Raw genomic sequence first — 21,212 nt, 5'->3', positions numbered from 1 at the left:
TACAAAACTCATGGATAAAAACTTCCCTGCTCAACCCACAACAAAAAGGTTTCAAAAATATCTGCATTAAAGTATAATCTGCAAGATACCAACAAAGCAAGCTTCCCTCCTCAGAGAAGGGAAGGAGAAGCAGATAATTTGCCTTCACAATTCAAATGGACAGCACTTTTACCACACACTTTCCACTGCTGTGATACTGGTCACAGATTCCAATGCTTGCAGCAGAATCTAATCTTTCATTAAAAAAAAAAAAAAAAAAAAAAAGGAGCTAGCCTTTATTCTGAAAATACTCTTTGGCAATGAATCTAAGGTATTCTGTCTTCTTGACAGCCTCAGACAGTAATTCTAAGACAGATGTGAAGTTCCCCCATTCATCTCAACAGGTTTTTAACTTTGAATATAAATGTCAAATCTAAGAGTTTCACTCAGGCTTGACAAATCCACTCACCAGTGGTAAGAAATGAGCAAAGCTCCTAGCGTGTAATGCTGCATCGTGCTCTGAACGCTACTCTGTTTAGAACAAGGTGATGAATTGCATGATGAGACTTGTAGACTCTGCTTCTCTTTTACAGATCCCAGTTTTAAGGGACCCTGCTGTAGGTCTTCGTGGGTAACATCTGTCCCAGCAGCAGTATTTTGGTGACTCCTGCCCTACAGTGAAACAAGGACATACAAACCTCACTTACCATCTGCTAAGCACTTGGATTCAAGATCAAAGACCAGCCAGTCTTGTTCGCCTTCCTTGCGCTCAACATGGAGAATATCATTAAGGGCCCCAACAAACTCCATCACATTTAAGAACCCCAGCTCCTTCACGCATAGCTTCTCTTTAAAATGTGCCTGTTACCAGAAAAGGAGAGTTTTACAAGGCATATTCAACTGCCTTTTTGTTTAAAAAACAAAAACAAAAAAAAACTGCGACCACACCATTCTAAAGGGAGTTAAAAGCATGGGGAGGAAAAAAATTCCAAAGCTATAAAAACAGTTCAATGGTATCTTTTAAACAAAACTGTTTCACAGTCGGGACTATAAGCTGGTACAAATCATATCTAGATGACTTGCAACCTTCTCATTCTTGGTGCTGGACATGTAATTGATGCACTGTGGAGTGCTGCATTCCAAGGTTCATCGCTGTGTAACAGACACATACCTGATCCCTAAAGCCGGACATAGGATGTAGATTTACATTTTGCACATCTAATAATTTTGTTAAATGACCAAAACATGTGTTTAGCTGGAACACATGACTATAGATAGAAGCCTGCACCCAGACAGAACTAGCTTGAACACTAGTTCCCTAATATTAGTGGAGCTGCTCCTCAACAGCAAAGAAAATTAGACTTTGTACAAAATACATTTATTCAGTTCTCTTAAGCTTCTTAAGAAGGGTATTTCATTTACTTATAGGATTCCACAAGGATTCGAAAAATCAATATTTCAGCCCCTCTGGCCTGCCTCAAGATTAGTTAAATAAAATACCCTTTTAAAACTGTTTAAAAGAATTATTGGAGTAATTAAGTTTTGGGGGAATATTCCTATTTCCTCATTGTCAGCATGTGAATGGACATGAGTTAGGCGACATCATCTTAGCTCCTACTGGGTATTTATCTTCACCATAAAGCCAACACAGAGTTGGCAGCCTCTTCTGGAGGACACCTGCACTGAAAAGAGAAAACTGCTCTACCAGAGCTGAAAGAGAAGCTTACAGAGATCTACATGTAGCATGCCCAGCTTTAACCAAACTGAATAAAGAGTCCCTATCTGCTAGAGGCAAAACTTACCTCAAACTCACCAGGTAGCTTAGAAGCAAGCAAACCCTCAGGATACTGGGCTGCAACCTACACGATAGGAAAAGACACATCATAACCAGACAGTTGTGTACCCGGACCTTAGGTGAAAGAGGGAGTAAGAATAGGCTTCATATTGCAACACAGACAACTAAACAGCATGTTATGCGTGCAAAACAAATACTTATAGAAAGTTAGGGGCCCTAGCTTTTTAATGACATGCACTTTATTACTAGCCCCTGTAGCTAGACATGTTGGACCTTCTATCTGTCGCTGCCCCCAATTAGCAGCGCTTTGCCACTCATCCAGAACCTCAGACTTGCATAACTTAATTTCTGAGGGTACATATAAACTGGAAAAGGAGGAAAGGACTACAGATAGCATGTGCGTGTTTGGAATTCATGGCCCCACACAGTGAAACAAGCAGGAGGAGCAAATGGAAGAGCCCTTTAAATGATCTGCATTTTGCATTTGACCCATTGGCCTCAGCTGTGGCCAAAGGCCCTGCTAGAAGATACAGAAAGTGCACCCAGAGCCTGGCTCAGTAACAAGAGAGAATTTCAATGGAAAGTATCTATCCAGAAGAGTAATTTACTTGGCATGGGTTCATCTGTCCCAATCAGCACATCCACACATCTCTGAACTAGGGTGACCAGACGTCCCGATTTTATCGGGACTGTCCCGATATTTCCTTGTTTGTCCCGCATCCCGACCAACGTTAGGTCGGGACACTGGACAAACAAGCAAATACTCCAGAGCCCGGAAGTGCTCGCGCCCCCCCGCACCGCCCCGACTCCGCCCACTCATTCCCCCATTGGCTCCCTCCCCGAATCCCCGCCTCTTCCCCAGGCTCGCCATTCCTCCTCCCTCCGGTGCTTGTAGAGGGAGGCCCGGGAGTCGCAGGGGAAGCGCGGGGCCGGGGTGAGTGAGAGTCCGGCCTGGCCCCAGTGCAGGCAGGACTCAGTCGGGCGGTAGGGAGAGTAGGGGGGCGGCCCGCGGGGCCAGGCGGCGGCTGTTCTTCCCCCCGGGCAGCGGGACTCGGGAGCAGCCGCTGCTGCAGCTCCCACTGCTGCGGGGGGAGGAAGCTGCCGATGGCCAAGCTCGGCGGCTGCGGCTCTGGCGCCCGGGCTCGAACCCCCCGAGCCCGGGCCTGTTGCGGGGACCCAGCAGCGCACACGCTGCCCCCAGCCCCGGGCCATCGGCAGCCCAGCCCCGTTCATTCCCCTGCAGGACCCGAGCGGGACGGGGGGGCTGGGGCCTGCTGCCCCCAATCCGGGGCCGCTGCGGGATTGCACCAGCTGAGCAGCCAGCCCAGACGCGACTGGCCAGGGGCTGGGCGCAGCGTGCGCGCTGCTGGGTCCCTGCAACAGGCCCAGGCTCGGGGGTTTCGGGCCCGGGCGCCAGAGCCGCAGCCGCCGAGCTTGGCCATCGGCCGCTTCCTCCCCCCGCAGCAGTGGGAGCTGCAGCAGCGGCTGCTCCCAAATCCCACTGCCCAGGGGGGGGAGAACAGCCGCCGCCTGGCCCCGCAGGCCGCCCCCCTACTCTCCCTACCGCCCGACTGAGTCCTGCCTGCACTCGAGGCCAGGCCGGACTCTCACTCACCCCGGCCCCGCGCTTCCCCTGCGACTCCAGGGTCTCCCTCCAGCGCTTGTGGAGGAATGGGGGGGGGGTGGTTTTTTTTGCCCTGCCCCCTCCCGCCACGCCCCCCTCTCCCTCCGCCCCGCATCCCAATATTCGACTTGGGTGATCTGGTCACCCTACTCTGAACTCAGTGCAGAGAGAATCTTTATTGTATACAAGGATTATGAAAATTCCACATTGTCGAATAGCTGCAAGGACCAAAAGTCTAATTTCCCAGCTAAATAATCTAGGCCAGTGGTTTTGAAGACCTTTTCCTAACCTTTACCTTCTTTTCCAAAAAGGCACCATCCTAACACCCCTAGCCAAATCTAGCCAAAACCCCCTCTCCCACTTATCAATATGGGAAGGACAAAGTAGTCATGCCTCCTACATCTACCTGCTCACGACCTCCAGGTTCAGAACCCCTGACCCAGACAGCTATGCTGAGAAGCCCCAATTAGCAGTCCACCATTGTATTTCAGTATGGTTGCTTAAGTGCACCCATAACATGCAAGGTACTGTCCAAACTTATAGGAAGATGGTGAGCTCTTTAGCGCATGAACTATCTGTAAAATTTCAGTTGCTGTGAAGGGGAACAGTTCAAGACACAAGCAGTAAAAGAGATGATAGATTATTGTCCAGTGTGATCTCACTCCCCCTAAATACACACATTTAAATAATCTATAGGGTGTTACCACCTTTCATAGGTTCTGGTTCTGCACAAGCATCAGGATTCATAGATAGCCTGGAAAAACCCAGCAGAGAATACAGATTATCTGATGCCAAAGACAGAGGAAACAACATATTTCGATCTTGCGGGAAGAGAGGCAGACCACAGGCAAGCTGACCCCACACCATCTTCCCTAATTTACCTGTAACCACCAAGTCTACTGAGAAGCAATGGTGGTGTTCCTTGATCATCAGGCTTTAGACATGCTAATGTCTAAATGCTTATTCCTGTCCAAAGCTTAGAGACATTTCCAGATATGAACAACACTTACAACTCGGATCTTTTCTTTGAGTTCTGAGCTGACGGTCCCTCCGGCTCCCTTCTGTGCAAGCATCATCTTAATATCCTTCTCCAACTTCAAGGAAAAAGCCAAAAATTATACCAAGAACAAAAAGGTGAATTCCAAGGCTCAAGAAAACTCATATCAATTGTGCAATCAAGGGGGCAAATAATTCCAGTAAAAGATTTGTTTATTAGTGGAAATTACATAAAGATTAGGATTGCAGTGAAACTGGGTTGAATGTCAGCATCTAGCAAAGGATTTTTAAAACACACTGCATGCAAAAGATGCACAACCATTAACTCTAAAACTGCTCAGATACAGGCACTTGGAATGTCTAGTATAGTGGTCCCCAATCTTTTCAGTGTGGCGAGCACCTGACTACTAGCCACCAAAGAGCGTGGCTGCCGGACAAGCAGTTGCCGAGAAGCGGCAACGCGAAGAAGCGTCACCGCCGAAATGCCTCCAAGAAGCAGCGTCATCAAGAGGCGTCGCCGCTGAAATGCCACCGAAAAGCAGCGGCATTTCGGCGGTGACGCTTCTTCACGTTGCCGCTTCTCGGCGGCATTTTGGTGGCTGCTTGTTCGGCGGCCACACTGCTCGGTGGCGGGGCACTCCCTTATCAGTAGGCAGGCGCACATAGATGCCCCGGAGGGCACCATGGCACCCACGGGCACCGCGTTGGGGACCACTGGTCTAGTAGTTCTTGCCCTCCATAATCTCTGGTGACTATTCTGTAGATCACCAATACTGATGATGGGTCTTGCTGTGATGCAGGGGTCTCCAATTAATTATTGCTTACATTTGCCATTATACCACTGGTGTTGCACCACCTCATCATAAAGCAGACTTTGTGCTAGCCATAAGCAGGGCCGTCCTAGCCATTTTGGTGCCCTACGCAGCGCCCCCCCCCCTGTGGTGGTGGGGGGCTGGCCCCAGGCCTCCGAGGGCACGGGGGTGACGGTTTGGGAGGCAGGGGGGAACCGCCCCCCAGCACGAGCCAGCAGAGTGGAGCGGGTCGGGCCCAGGTCATGCCACTTCCTGCCGCCCAGTGAGTGCAGGGCAAGCCCAACCCCCCACTCATGGGGCAGTGGGAAGTGGAGTGACCCAGACACAGCCTGCTCCGCTCTGCTCCCCTGGCTCCCAGCCTTGGGGCTTAGGGGGCAGGGAAGAACCGCCCCCCAGCACTCACCAGCAGGACAGCTGGGGGCCAGGTCACTCCACTTACCGCCACCGGTGAGTGCAGACCCGACCCCTGCTGCAGTCCTCAGGGGAGTGGGGGCGGGACTGGGGCAGAGCAGGGGCAGGAAGAGGTGGGGCAGGGGAGGAACAGGGGTAGGGGCTTTGGGGAAGGGGTGGAGTGGGGGCAGGGCTTCGGCAGAGCAGGGGCAGGGCAGGGGCCATGGGGAAGAGGCAGAGCAGGGGCTGGAGCAGCATGCAGCTGCGTAGGGCACCAGGAAATTTGGTGCCGCAAATTTCCTGGTGCCCTACACAGCTGTGTACTTTGCATATGGGTAGGTACGACCCTGACCATAAGCAAGCTTTCTGGAGCTCTCAGAACACCTCACACACTTTCTTTCATTCTTCCTTTGTCCCTAAGGCTCTTGCCATGGCATTCTCCCACCTACCATCCCATGGCATATGGGCCTTTTAGCAGGAACTAACTATACTGCAGCTTATTACAATTCTGGATCAGTTCCCTCCCACAGCCTACACTTCATCCAAACCTCCCTGATAAACCTATCCTTTGTATTTTTTCCCCCACTCATGTCTATGCACCTACCCTCATGCTGTCCCCTACACACAGAACTCACTCTCTCTCTCATTTGCTAAATGACCCTCTTAGGTGTGAAGTATTATTCATTTCAAATCCCTCCTTAACACATGCTGCTCCATTAGTACTTCAACCATGATCTAAAATAATCCACACCACCTCCCATTTGTACCATTAATCATTGTATTCATCGTGGGTCAGTATTGGATTGTCTGTGCCTGATCACCTAGGTAAGCGCACTGGGGTGAGGAGAGTGAGTGTCTTCCTTTGTCTGAATATTGCCTAGCACACAGACCTCAATAACAATGGTTGGCCTTTGGACCAAGCTCTTCCCTGGTGCTAATAAACTGTTCAGTTATATTCTACCTCAGCATAGGGCCCATCAGGACCAGAAAAGACAAAGGAAATAGTGTTTTTCAGTTATGGCATTACCTGGAAAAGCCTCCGTTCTTTTTTGTCCTTGGGAGGAAGTATATCTAGTAGTCTGAGCAAAGTACAGGGACTCAAGGCTCCTGGTTTCTATTCCTTTCTCTATGAGATTCTGTGTGACCTAGGACAAGTGACTTAACCACAGTATACCTCAGTTTCCATATGTGTAAAGTGAGAATAGTTACCATGGCTTATCTACCTTCACAGGAGGGTTATGAGGCTTAATGTTAAGTGCTCTGAGATCTTTGAGTGGAAGGCACTATCATTAGGTAACAAGTTGATGGTCATTACAGGAATTGGCCAATGGGTGATCTGTAACATGAGTACAGAGATTTTGCCACCAGAAATAGGATTTTGATAGCCCACTGGACTCCCATGCCAATATCAATTTGTTTCTTGTTGAACTAATCTGAAAACAATTTAGAAAACCTTGTTTTGCCTTGTACTGATGATACACTATAGCCCAGAGACAATTACATTATTAAATGACTCTGCTTAACGATAAGAGACCCCACAGCTCACTTCTTCAGTTACTCACTTGTTTCAGTCTCTCACCACAGTTCCCTACTTCTGCTTCTACTGGCTCTGATCCCCGTTTTGGTGTTTCGAGGCTCTCTGTACAGAAGACAGATCCTGGAGGGGGTGTCCTAACTGCAGGTGGTGGCAGAGAATCAGACTTGGCCTGCTCTGCTTTCTTTGGCTGAATCACCATCTCACCTTAAGCAGAGAAGAGATTTATACATGGCATTAATCAAACTATGTGAACATGCAGATCACAGTTTTCCATTTCCCTGGCAGGCAGGCAATGTTGGGCTCACACCAATGTTTATCCAGCTCCACAACAAAGAGGCAACCTTTGTCATAGTAATAAAAGCTATCTATAGAGTATACACTTCAGATTAGCTAAACTCGCCCCTCTCCATCCACCTACCCCGGAGAACACAGAGGAGGAATCATGTAATAAAGCCCCAAGTCATACAGAGCCAGAACCCTTTGGCACTGGGCTGTGCACACAGCTGTGGCAGCAGCACGACTACAGCCCTCCTGTGCTGAATCCTAAAGGATGGGTGCTATTGCAGCCAGTGGAGACCTAGCCCCTTTCACCTGAAACACGGTCTGCTTGAAGAAAAAGTGACAATATGTGCTAATCAGAACTACCTGCCCCAAGTTAAATACATATACAGACTCACCCTGTGACAGCTTTTCCTGCTGTTGCTTAACTGAGGGGCTTTCCTTCAGGGTCAGCAGAGAGCCCGCCCTGGTCTGCTCAATGGCAATGATATCAGAGGCTGCGTTCAGCACTTCAATCATGGAGAAGAATCCATAGCGCATATACTGGAATGTCCGTCCAAAACGCCTGGCAAAGGCCTTATCAAAATCTGAGAGCAAGACTGGGGACAGACTCAGCAGGTCCTTCAGCTCACTCTTCACCATAGCTGGCAGGATAGGAGGGGTCCGGCCCCGCCGGGGCAGGCTGGGGCGAGAGAAGGCATTTGTTCTTCGCATGACATTTCGCACCTTAGAACTGGTCCTCTGTTTGGCAACCAAACTTGCCATTCCCCTGGTGGTCTCATCTGCAATGACTAAAGCAGCAGAAATAAATAGTTAAAGCTGTGTTGGGTAATGCTCTTCCTCTCTCCCCCTTCCCTTTTACTAGCCCCTTTCTGAGGAAACAGTCCTCTTCAAAGAGCAAATTGCACTAATCAGTCATTGCTGAACTCTACCATTAATGATGGAAAGCACAGTAACTTATAGCTTTTATCCTCCCCCGAAAGTCGGTCTGGAACAGCTTTAACATCCCATAGAGGGCAATGTGTCAGCACCATGAGCTCAGCAGATCATGATCCAAGCAGAGAGAGCTGCTGAGCCTACTAAGTGCTTGAACAGGAGATCACATGAGAAAACCCAGATATTGTAGAAGGCTGTGTTGGCCACTCAATAGATGGCATCCTTCCCTGTGAGCCAGTATTGCAACAAAACCCTACTGGACCTTTTGATAGTGCTACAGCACAATATGCTTTGCTGGAGCTACAGCCTTTTGAACAAGATGTAAAACCAAGGCCCTAACCACCTGCCATCATGGCATTTTTCACAATGTTAGAAGTGTTAGCAACAGTGTCTTGGACCAATTCCAATTTGTGCAGTTACATTCTACCTAAATTCACCATGCAATTTCAATCAGATACAGCATTCTTTTTTCACTGCCCTACACTGATGTGCAGTTTAAATTAAATTAATGGAGATATCCCATCTCCTAGAACTGGAAGGGACCTTGAAAGGTCATCGAGTCCAGCCCCCTGCCTTCACTAGCAGGACCAAGTACTGATTTTGCCCCAGATCCCTAAGTGGCCCCCTCAAGGATTGAACTCACAACCCTGGGTTTAGCAGGCCAATGCTCAAACCACTGAGCTATCCCTCCCCCAGTATCTACAACTATTTGATAAAGTGATCCCTGTATATACATAGCTGGTGTCAGTTCATGACAACTGCATGTGTATTTCTCCCTTGTGCTGCAGCAAGGGCACCCACTCTAGACTCCCAGCTCCTCACCTCTCTTGGGCAGAGACCCATATCTCTTTCCCTCCTGACAGGGGTTTTTCCAGGCTGCAGTTCCCTAGTAAGTCAGAATGCCTAAGCAGGTCTCCATCTGTGCTTTGCCTTCTCATCAGCGGCTATAAACAGTGTAATTGCCCACAGTTATAAGTTACCACACAGCCCTTTCTAAGCAAGTATATTCATTCTTAAGGTGAAAAACTTAAAAACAATAAAAGAACCTACCCACCATGCTAATAAGCTCATTAGAGATCAACTTGAGCAAGAGTTCTAGTAGGTGATCGCTCCTTCGAACCCCACTATGGGGCTTTTCCGTGGTTACAACAGCTGTTTGCTCAAAACACACATATTCATAGATTAGCCTTTCCTTTATACAGCTTGTGTCTTTGTGTTTGAGAGGCCATGCATACGTCATCAGTCTGACAATGGCACTCTCCTCTGGGCATAGCATCGAAAGGTTGGGTCAGGTATTTTCTAGAAAACCCACTTAACTTTGTCCCAAAATTTCCTTCTTGTCTGGCCCATTGCTTAAGAGTCCTTTGAAACTCAACACTTCTCAGGGTATACATTGGCCAAGTCTTTCCTTCCTAGAGAAGTTGCATACAATCCTATAATAATACAATACAATAATACAAACTTTGCATTTATAATACAGTGGACTCCAAAGCTATTTAACCTTAATTCAATATCATCTCCAAAGGACATTGCAGGAAATTGTCATATCTGTCACAGCTTGCACGGTGCTTTGGGAGGCCTCAAATTAAAAAGCACTATCTACATGCCTTTAAAACAAGCCAGCACCACCAGTGAGAGAGGATGTTATTGATACCAAACCCTGAATACCTTCAGTTATAGGGGGCACATAGCTAGCTTTGCAAGATCTCTCTGGACTGATGGAGTGGTATTATGGAGCTTACCAAAGAATGCTATGAACATTTTTGGAGACTGAGCTATGCTCTCCCAGCATTTCCACATCACCCCTCTTATTTCTTAAAAAAAAAGATTTTAAAATGTCAATTCATCCTCCCCCTGGAGCTGCTTGCCTCTTCAATTTTGCAAAACTCACTCCTCCCAAAACAGTGCTGCTGCTGCTGATCATTCCAAAGACTCTGCTCCCAAAGGTGAGGAAACAAGAAAGAAGTAGGATCTGGGTACCTTCCCCCACGTCCAAATGCTCCACGTCCAGGGTCCACACGCTACACCAGCCTTGTATCATGCACATACAGACTACAAGTACAGCATGAGACTGTTCTACTGAACCCTTTCCATGCTTGGGTGAGGGTTCCCAAGTCATTTGCTCCTCTTGCCAGGGGAGTCGTGCACCCACCTTTCAGTACAACATAGCCATCTCTACAGGAGATGCTGACGACATCGGGCATGTCCTTCACCAGCTCCAGGGTGGATCGGTAGCCCAGGGCGTGCAACGGGAGAGGTTTGCCGATCATAGTCCGGTACTCCACCTCCAGCTGCATTGGGGTCAGGCCCTCTTTGACAGCCATCAGCAGTGACCTCACCTCTTTCCTCAGCGAGTCCATGAGGCGCTCTTGGTCCGACATGTTTGCGCTAGGGGAGAGACAGAGTGAGCAGAGAGCGCAGCTTCCAGCAGGGAGGAGAGGCACTGGAACCACGTCCGGACGGACTTTTACAGCAAGCCCTAGAGACAGGCAAGCAAGGGCACCGGGGAGGGGGCGGGGGGACTCTGAGCCAGCACCAAGAGTGCAACACAACAGCCCTTGCCCCACAGTTACTGCCCCTGCATCAGCCTGTCCCCTTCTCCCCAGAATCACTGCCCCCTCTGCAGTTATTGCCCCCTCACAATCACTGCTCCTCCCCCCACGAAGTTACTGTCCCTCATGCAGTTGATGCCCCTCCCTCACCCCCGGGGTTATTGCCACTGCGTCTCCCTGTCCCTTCCCCCCACAACCAGCGCCCCCTCTGCTGTCACCGCCCCTCCCCCATGGCGATTCCTGCCCCAAGCCCTCCTCCCTCCACCCCGCCCCCACCTTCCCGCGGGCTCGGGCTGTGCCCTCGCGTCGCGTCCCCTCGACGGGTCGCTCCCTCACGTGGTGCCCACGCTGTGCGCCTGCGCACAAACACCCCGCCCCTGTGTCCACCCTCCCCACCAGACCATACAGCGGCGCCTGAGGAGGGACGTTCTACCAGCGAGACCATAGAGAGCCGCGGAGGGGCGCTAGAGCCTCACCAGCGGCACATAGCGCCACCCAGTGGTGCGAGCGAGGTACTGCGCTCAGGCAGCCCGCCCCCTGCTGGGGCTGATGCTGGGCCAGCCTTCCATAGGTCGGGAGCTGCCCCCACCAAAACAGTGAGGTGCCTGTGGGGGAGCAGCCAGCAGGGCCGGCTCTAGGCACCAGCAAAACAAGCTGGTGCTTGGGGCGGCACATTTTTAGGGGCGGCATGGCCGGCGCCAGAATGCCGCCCCTAAAAATGTGCCCCGGCCGCCCTAGCTCACCTCCGCTGCTGCTGCCGCTCGCGCGCCGCTACTCGCCCTCCCTCCCAGGCTTGAGAGCCTGGGAGGGAGGGGGAGCAGCGGCGCCCGCGCCGCGGCCACTCGGAGTCTCCCCCTCCCTCCCAGGCTCTCAAACCTGGGAGGGAGGGGGAGACTCTGAGTGGCCGCGGCGCGGGCGCCGCTTCTCCCCCTCCCTCCTAGGCTTGAGAGCCTGGGGGGAGGAGGCAGGGAAGGGGCGGAGTTGAGGCGGGGCTGGGGGTGGGGTAATTAAAAAACGAGGGGGGACGGCCAACATTGTTTTCGCTTTGGGCAGCAAAAATCCTAGAGCCGGCCCTGGCAGCCAGGGCTGAGTTCCATCCCAGGTGACAGTACAGATGCACCCCCAAAGTTGTACTAAGTGGCCCCTTTGCTGAGCTCCCGCCTGACACTTCGGGCCACCCCATGCCTGTCCCACGGAGCCATGTCCTACTGCGCCATGCTAGCGATGCCCATCCTGGTAACCCATAACCATGTGAGGCACAAAGCAAAACATGAGATCTCTACATGGGCTTCAGACAGACCTGACAGCATGGCTAGCTAGATCCATTCAGGGTTTGGTACAATGAGAGCAATGGGGCCTTGAAAGCAGGCCTAGGACCTTGCCACAGAATCATGATTGAGCCCTGCCCCTTCAGGCTCAAAGAAAGCAAAGGGATGGGGGGGAAGAATAGAAAAAAAAAAGTCAACCACACCCCAACATAAACCTCCAGCCCAGCTCCACATCATGATCACACAATTTCCAATTAGCATCAACCTTAAGCCCTTACACCAGGGGTGGTCAAACTTTTTGGCCCGAGGGCCACATCGGGGTTGCAAAACTATATGGAGGGCCGGGTAAGGAAGGCTGTGCCTCCCCAAACAGCCAGGCCCCTGCCCCCTATTCGCCCCCTCCCACTTCCTGCCCCCTGACTGCCCCCCTCAAAATCCCCAACCCATCCAACCTCCCCTGCTCCTTGTCCCCTGACCGCCCGCTCCCAGGATCCCCTGCCCTTAACCGCCCCCCCCGGGACCCCACCCCTTATCCAAACCCACCTTCTCCCTGTCCCCTGACTGCCCCGACCCCTATCCACACACCCGCCGCCTGACAGGTTCTCCGGGACTCCCACACCTATCCAACCCCCCGTTCCCCATTCCCTGACCATTCCCCCAGAACCTCCACCCCATCCAACCGCCCCCTGTCCCCTGACTGCCCCCCGGTACTCCCCGCTCCCCACCCCCTTACCATGCCAGAGCCAGCCACACCGCTGCGCTGCCCTGCAGGAGCAGCGGCCCAGAGCACTGGCGGTGCAGCGAGCTGAGGCTGCAGGGGAGGGGGAACAGCAGAGGAGGGGCTGGGGGCTAGCCTCCCCGGCTGGGATCTCAGGGGCCGGGCAGGATGGTCCCGCGGGCCGTAGTTTGCCCACTTCTGCCTTATACATTCCACAGACCTACCTCATGGAAGGTTAGGAAAATTCCCAGAAAGGATCATTGCTCCACAACACTGATGTTTCAACACAACAGCACAATGTAATGGCACAGTGTGTATATTACGGCACCAAAAACTAGGCTTGTACAAAATGATGCAAGCATTGAAAAATGTCAGACAAATCATTAAGACTTGGGCAGGGACGTCCTTACCCATACGCAAAGTACGCAGCTGCTTAGGGCACCAGGAAATTTGGGGCACCAAATTGCCCCAAATTTCCTGGTGCCCTACACAGCTGCATACTGCTCCAGAGGCCAGCCTGATCCCCCGGCCGGCTGAGCCGCCCAGGAAAGCTGCCCCTGCTCCGCCTCTTCCGCATGAGCCCGTCTCTTCCCGCCCCAGATCTGCCCCAGCCCCGCCCCCACTCCACCCCTTCCCCAAAGCCCCCGCCCCTGCTCTGCACCCACCCCACCTTTTCCCACCCCTGCTCTGCCCCACCCCCACTCCACCCCTTCCCCTGAGCAACATCCCAGGGGTCTGCAGCAGGGGTCCGGCACGCCCTGCACTCACCCGGCGGCGGGAAGTGGAGTGACCCGGCCCCAGCCCTCTCTGCGCCGCCAGTGAGTGCTGGGGGGCGGTTCCCCCCTGCCCCCCAAGTCCCAAGGCTGGGAACCAGGGGAGCAGAGCGGAGTGGGCTGGGGCCGGGTCACTCCACTTCCCGCCACCCCGTGAGTGCGGGGTCGGGCCTGCCTTGCACTCACCGGGCGGCAGGAAGTGGAGCAACCCGGTCCCAACTTGCTCTGCTCCGCCAGCTCGTGCTGGGGGGTGGTTCCCCCCTGCCCCCAAGCCTGTTCCTGCCCTCCTGTGGAGGCCTGGGGCCACCCCCACCCCCCACCGGCCTGGGGCCACCCCCACCCCGCACAGGGGGGCTGCATAGGGCACCAAAATGTCTAGGGACGGCCCTGGACCTGGGAAGAAATGAAGAGGCACTAATCAATCCCAGTGGTGTTACAAGCCTTGTGGATGGGGGGAAGCAGTAAATGTGGTATATCTTGACTTTAGTAAGGCTTTTGATACTGTCTCACATGACCTTCCCATAAACAAACTAGGTAAATACAACCTAGATGGTGCTACTAAAAGGTGGGTGCATAACTGGTTCCCAGAGAGTAGTTATCAGTGGTTCAGAGTCATGCTGGAAGGGCATAACGAGTGGGGTCCCGCAGGGATCAGTTCTGGGTCCAGTTCTGTTTAATATCGTCATCAATGATTTAGATAGTGGCATAGAGAATACACTTATAAATTTTGCGGACAATACCAAGTTGGGAGGGGTTGCAAGTGCTTTGGAGGATAGGATTAAAATTCAAAATAATCTGGACAAACTGGAGAAATGGTCTGAAGTAAATAGGATGAAATTCAATAAGGACAAATGCAGAGTACTCCACTTAGGAAGGGACAATCAGTTGCACACATCAAAATGGGAAATGACTGCCTAGGAAGGAGTACTGCGGAAAGGGATCTGGGGGTCATAGTGGATCACAAGCTAAATATGAGTCAACAGTGTAACGCTGTTGCAAAAAAAGCAAACATAATTCTGGGATGTATTAGCAGGAGTATTGTAAGCAAGACATGAGAAGTAATTCTTCTGCTCTACTCCACACTGATTAGGCCTCAGTTGGAGTACTGCATCTAGTTCTGGGTGCCACATTTCAGGAAAGATGTGGAGAAATTGGAGAAAGTCCAGAGAAGAGCAACAAAAATGAATAAAGATCTTAGAAAACATGACCTATGAGGGAAGATTGAAAAAATTGGGTTTATTTAGTCTGGAGAAGAGATGACTGAAAGGCGACATAACCGTTTTCAAGTACATAAAAGGTTGTTACAAGGATGAGGGAGAAAAATTGTTCTTCTTAACCTCTGAGGATAGGACAAGAAGCAATGGGCTTAAATTGCAGCCAGGGCGGTTTAGGTTGGACATTAGGAAAAACTTCCTAACTGTCAGAGTGGTTAAGCACTGGAATAAATTGTCTAGGGAGGTGGTGGAATCTCCATCATTGGGGATTTTTAAGAGCAGGTTGGACAAACGCCTGTCAGGGATGGTCTAGACAATACTTAGTCCTGCCATGAGTGCAGGGGACTGGACTAGATGACCTCTCGAGATCCCTTCTAGTTCTATAATTCTATGATTTTTCTGGGTAGAAGAGTATTGATTTATGTCCTTGAGATCTCATGCAATCAAGCCAATTTTCTCCATCTCTTTATTAATCAGTCATCTTATAACAAAGTGACCCTGTCCTTTAGAGCCAACACAATAGAATAATAGTTGGCACTTTACCCCTTCAAAGCACTTAAATATTAATCAGCACCTCTGTGTGAAATAGGTATTATTCCCCTTTTACATACACACAAACTGAGAAAAGAAAGGGACCAATTTTAATTTATTGCAACAAAATTAAAATGGATACATTTTACATATTTTGATAGTTTTTGGAATATTTTTGCAGAACTCTGTTTATAATCCCTACTTTACAGAGGCGAAATCCAAGGGTAAAAGGGGAATCACTGTTAATCTGGATTAGAATTCCTAACTTCCAGTCCTGTGTTCAGGCCAATGTTCTATTTCTCTTCCTGAGTCCATCTGTGATGCCTGTTCAGTTATTTTGTTTATTTCCAAAAAGTTGTATGTTTCGGTACAATTCCCAGAGACTCAGGCTACAGATTAAGGGGTTTGGAGAAAACAGGGGGAAATGCCTGCATTTGAGTAAACGATTCCTGTCTTCATTCTACACAGATTTTCCACAGGGCAGGAGTAAACATGCTGCACTATTCTCAAATCCAAATTCCTGAGATCAACTGAGAGTTGCTCAGCTGCAAACTGCTCTTACAAAGAACCCTTGGGAAATAGCATCCAGAACACCAGACAAGAAATCATAGGTCCAGGCTCTTATAGTTATTAAAGATTGCATTGTACTTTTGGCGAGAAAGAGCCATAGCCGAAGCAGTCTGACCAACTTTCAGAATTACTTACTGCTGACCTGAAATTCCACTTGCAGTCCCATATCCAACGGGATCCTTCTCTGTTCTCTTCCCATTCCACACTGTTCCATAATGTTGATATACCTGGTTAAACAGGCAATTTTTGTATATATATAGTTTATAAAGCATTTGGGGATGATTAAGGACACCATTAATTATGTATCACTGTTTTCTCCCAAGTACCTACCCAACTCCATTTGCTTGACAGTAGCCCCATTCATTCAACATTTCCCTGGGACCAGTAATCTGCCAGTAAAGAATATGTTTCAAGATCCTAACACTACAAACTAGATCAGGGAGTAGAAAGTTCAGAGTTCAGGCATGCCTGTAATATCCTGACTTAGCAGGCTGCAAAGATTTCCAATAAAACAGGAATCCAAGAGAAAACAAAGACTGTTGCCACGCTAACTACTCCCTTCCTCTTTCTCCTCCTCCTCCTCTAACAACGCACATACCTGCTGGACAACAGCATAGCTGTGCTTCTAGATGAACTCTGGATATCAGCACTAAGTCAGCACCAACTCATCAGAAGGGAGGTTGCTGCTTCTGTGTGCTGAGGACTAGCATTGTCTTGCTGCTGAACTGATTTCTTATAGCATAGATTGGGCCTAACCACATTAGCCAACTCAGTTACAATGGTGTTATTCCCCAAATCTCTCTGAGGCTCAGTGTGGCTCTCATGAGCTCTTTGTTCAAAATGTCTAAGCCTCTGTTTCTCTTGGGGTTGGGAGCTGCTCAGCTGCCATTGCGGCTATAGTTGCTCTAAGGCAGGAGTGGGCAAACTTTTTGGCCCAAGGGCCACATCTGGATATGGAAATTGTATGGTGGGTCATGAATGCTCATGAAATTGGGGGTTGGGTGCAGGAGGCGGTGAGGGCTTCGACTGGGGGTGTGGGCTCTGGGGTGGGGCTGGGGATGAGGGGGTGGGGGTGCAAAAGGGTGCTCCGGGCTGGGACCGATGGGTTCGGAGGGAGGGAGGGGGATCAGGCCTGGGGCAGGGGCGCAGGAGGGGGTCAGGGTGCAGGCTCCCGGGCAGCACTTACCTCAAGCAACTCCCAGAAGCAGTGGCATGTCCTCCCTCCAGGTCTATGCGGAGGCGTGTCAAAGTGGCTCTGCGTGCTGCCCATCTGGAGGCGCTGCCCCAGCAGCTCCCATTGGTCATGGTTGCCAGCTAATGGGAGCTGTGGGGGTGGTGTGCAGAGCCCCCCGCCTGCCCCTACATGTAGGAGGCAGAGGGGGGACATGCTGCTGCTTCCAGGAGCTGAGCAGAGCCCCGGCATGCGCGGGGCAAGCCCCTGACCCCACTCCCCATCTGGATCAGGGCAAGCCCCTATCCACGCTCCCTGGTTGGAGCTCGAGGGCCATATTAAAATGTCTGAAGGACCAGATGCAGCCCCCGGGCCGTAGTTTGCCCACCTCTGCTCTAAGGGGAATCCTTCTTCTCTGTCCCCATCAGCATCTCTGTACAGTTTGAGTAGGCTACATGTTGCATTGCTCTATCACCTGCCAGCATCAGTGCTCCCACAACAGCAGCCAGGGGCAGATCTACACTGTTGCTTTATTTAGTGCAAACACTGCCTCCTCCCTCCCCACCTGAAACCCAGACAGCCAAGACAGTTTGGATCCTCAGGTCCCCCATGCTACAAGTCAGGGTACATCACCTCCACCTGACCCACCTCTCCCCACAGGCTACAGGGCACCCACACTCCTTCCAATGACCCCCACCTATCCCAGCAAGAGAGGACCCACAGCCACTTTCACAGATTCCAAGGCCAAGGGACAATTGCGATCATCTAGTCTGAAATCCTGGATAAAAGACCAGAAAATAATTCTTAATACAAATCTTAATGAAACATAGCCAATAGGGATTTGAAAATTGCCAGTGACGGAGAATCCACCACTGCCTGTGGTCAACTGTTCCAATGGTTAATTACCCTAACTGTTAAGTTTACATTTTCCCACCCAAAGAACCAACTTCCTGGTTACCAGCCTCCTTAGGGCAATTCATCTTCTGCCACTGCTGCTGCAGAGACCAGCAACCAGGTGCGACAGCCTCCCCAAGGTGGGGGGCGGGGAGGCTCCAGTTGGAAGGCGGGAGCAGCTGGTGGGTGCCTGTCACTGAGTGGTGGGAGAGGAGCAGATGAAGGGAGCTGAGAGAGAAGTTGCCTGAGGGAGGCCCTGGCTGAAGTGTCAGCTGCACAGCACCGCTCAACTCGGTTCCACTTTGAACGCAATGGGAACCTCAACCATTTCCAGACCGGGCTAAAGCCCTGCAGAGCCAATGCTGTAGCAAGGTCTGAACATGGTTAAGTGCCAGCTATGCTACAAACAGAGCTGGCTATGAGACCACTATGTTGTAGCTGGGTCCCCATTACCACAATTGTGCCTGTAGTACAGATAGGCCCTAAGAAGCTCTCTCTCAATCCACCCAAATTGCTTAGGATAGCTTGAAATCCTCGGATGCCATTGTCAGCCTGAGCAAGCACTAACCTCTGCTTTGTTGGCCAGCAGCTCCCCCACATGGAAGAAAGCATACAGAGCGAGCTGGTACACAGCACGGCCCTAACAGACCAATCTCACTCCTCAAAGGGAATGGAAAGTGAGTAAAAGTTAGAGTGCCCATATTTTCCCAAATGGAAAATGGGACACTGCCCGGGGCCGGCCTGAGGCCTCCCTTCCCCCCTCCCCTGCCCGCCTGCACAGAGCTGGCCCGAGCCCCCCCCCACCGCCAGCCCAAACCACACCTGCTGCCCGCCCTGAGCCCTCCCTCCCACATGGAGCTGGCATTACTGCTCATCCCCACCCCCCTGCATGTTCCTCCATGCCCCCTAGCGGTCACCCCCCACTTTTTGGGCAAAACTGGGCATTTGTCCCATTTCCTCTTGCCAACTGATGATCAGTCAGCAAGAGCACACGGGACAAATGCCCAGTTTTGCCCAAAAAGTTGAGACAGCCAGGACAGGGCTTAAAAAAAGGGACTATCCCGGCCAAAACAGGATGTATGGTCACCCTAGTAGACTCTAACATCCTCCTTGCACTGGCTTCCCTTGTCTGGCGATGCAGCTGATGGGAGATCTCCAGTGCTTGCATCCCCAACACTAGGACAACAGTGTCTGGGCTGGACGAGGCTGAACCTACCAAGGTGTCACAAGCAGAAGTCAGACTATGGTCATAGCTGCTAGTCTAGAAGCTGGGTGTACCAAGTCACTTGGCTGGGGAAGATTTCTCTGGGGAAGGGGATCACTCCTGCAAATATAAAGTCACTTCGTTTCATTTTAATGGAAAGAGGCTTGAACATTTCAGCTGCTCAGGGCTGAATTTTCAGCAGCACAAGAATTCATTCCAATGTTCTCTATAAGAAGATACTTATTTTCTTTAGTATAGCCATTAACTTCAACATCCCACACTAAATACTGTTATTTACAACAATTTAAATGTGCATACATAAGTTTCCTGTGCTTCATACAGATCTACAAAGGGCCAGCCACACTTCTGGCACCATATAGAAATGAAGGCTGCTGTATTATTAGTTACTTTGCCCACCAACAAAATGCAGCGCCTTCTGTGGGCAGAATACTGCTACTAGGTATCAGCGCACAGCAACATTTGGCAATGGTCTGGGACAGGAAGTGAAGGATATCAACGGGAACTGCAGAAAGGAACAGTTACAGTCTAATAGCAGATACCAATGAGAACCAAGGGAAGTGGGGGGAGGGGGGGAGAAACAGAGAAAGAAACCAAAGCAGAAGACAGGCGCTCAGGGCATTTCTGTTTCATTCTAGTTTCGGAGGCTGGAGGTGAATGAACATAACCCTGGGCTTGTCAATGCTCTGCTAAGTGGATGCCTAATTTAAAAAAAAAAAAACTTTGTTAATTCATGAAGAGGGAAAACCCCAATCAATTGAAACCAATTTCCGTGAGCCCCAAATTTAAACCGCCACAAAACAGAATTTTCCTCTCCCAGAGGCCTGAGTGAAAAGCTTTATGCAGTTTACCCTGTAAGAATTAACCCTCTCCCTGCTAACAGGCATGTACTGACAACCCAATGGGACCTCTGATCTAGCATGCAAGTGAAAGGGCGTCCTTCACACCGCTGCTGAGTATGTGAGTTACGTACGCAGATTATCGTACCCCCCATGACACTTCACATCTTGAGACCCTGAGGAACTATTTCAGGCACAAAGTTACAGTTCTGTCATTTAAACAAGAGTCTTAAAGGCCCCATACCTCAGTGTCCCCAGCTGTAAAATGGGGACGATGACTCTGACCTCCTACGTAAAGCATTTGGAGATCTACTGATGAAAATCTCTAGAAAAGGGTATTATTATTGTTAATCCTGCAACGAGCCCCATGCCCTGAGCCCTAATGGAGCCGCACTAAATTCAACCGAGCTCGGCTCAAGGGAGCACGTTGCTGGATTGGCGTCGAACTGCCTCACTTGAATTTGAAAAGCAACATAGTTGTTACATTCAGATGAGAACAACTGTATGTCAATGTGCCCCTGCTGCATTGGGAACCCAACCACCAGTTTCTAGGGAGCAGAGCCAGTGGGGAGCAATCCCCCATCCCAAGCCCTAATGGAGATAGTTTCTAAACATGGGCAATATTCAGGATTTGACTTGGGCAGTTGCTTTCAACAGCAAAGGTTTGGGATTCTCCACCCAAGTCATGGTGCTAGTGAGGTCAGGAGAGTCAGAAGCCTCATGAGCCAGATGGCTGCACTGGGGGGGGGAGGGGGGTAGAGAAAAGGAGTTACTTTAGAGATGCACAAAAAAGGCCCCTTTGTGTGAGTGTCAACGCATTTTATGCCAAAGTCATGCAAGAGCACACAGACCCTCATCATGGATTCCACCATCTTGGCATCTGAGCGGTGAGGGCTGAGCCTTCCTGAAACTCCTCTGCCAGTGCCGCATAGGTGGGGGATAGGACAGTGTCTGGGAAACAGCTTGCTTGGCTCACTGTCCAACAAGTCTAACAAGCCCAGAGCGTGCTCAAAATCTCCTCCGCCTCCCCCGCCTGCCACCTCCTCCACTCCCCAATAAATTCCCAAGACCGGTCATCCTGCCGCCGCAGCAAGCTGCTTCCCAAGAGCTGC

General features: G+C 50.7%; 1 protein-coding gene across 1 annotated transcript in view; it reads right to left on the bottom strand.

Annotated features, from left to right (window-relative positions):
* Window positions 1-10,729, bottom strand: part of LOC112105875 (tudor domain-containing protein 5) — a 29,054-nt gene extending 18,325 nt beyond the window's left edge. The window contains exons 1-6 of the mRNA XM_026655578.1: window positions 10,501-10,729; window positions 7,811-8,203; window positions 7,159-7,337; window positions 4,409-4,492; window positions 1,782-1,838; window positions 687-840 (exon numbers count right to left, since the gene is read on the bottom strand). Of these exons, the coding sequence (XP_026511363.1) occupies window positions 687-840; window positions 1,782-1,838; window positions 4,409-4,492; window positions 7,159-7,337; window positions 7,811-8,203; window positions 10,501-10,729 (1,096 nt within the window). The remainder of the gene's footprint in view (window positions 1-686; window positions 841-1,781; window positions 1,839-4,408; window positions 4,493-7,158; window positions 7,338-7,810; window positions 8,204-10,500) is intronic.
* Between the last annotated feature and the right edge of the window lie 10,483 nt (window positions 10,730-21,212).

The sequence above is a fragment of the Terrapene carolina genome, unplaced genomic scaffold (assembly GCF_002925995.2).
Source record: "Terrapene carolina triunguis isolate 2854851 unplaced genomic scaffold, T_m_triunguis-2.0 Scaffold210, whole genome shotgun sequence".
Classification (NCBI taxonomy): domain Eukaryota; kingdom Metazoa; phylum Chordata; order Testudines; family Emydidae; genus Terrapene; species Terrapene triunguis.
The sequence above is the reverse complement of the archived record's forward strand: the minus strand, read 5'-3'. Positions and strand labels throughout refer to the sequence as shown.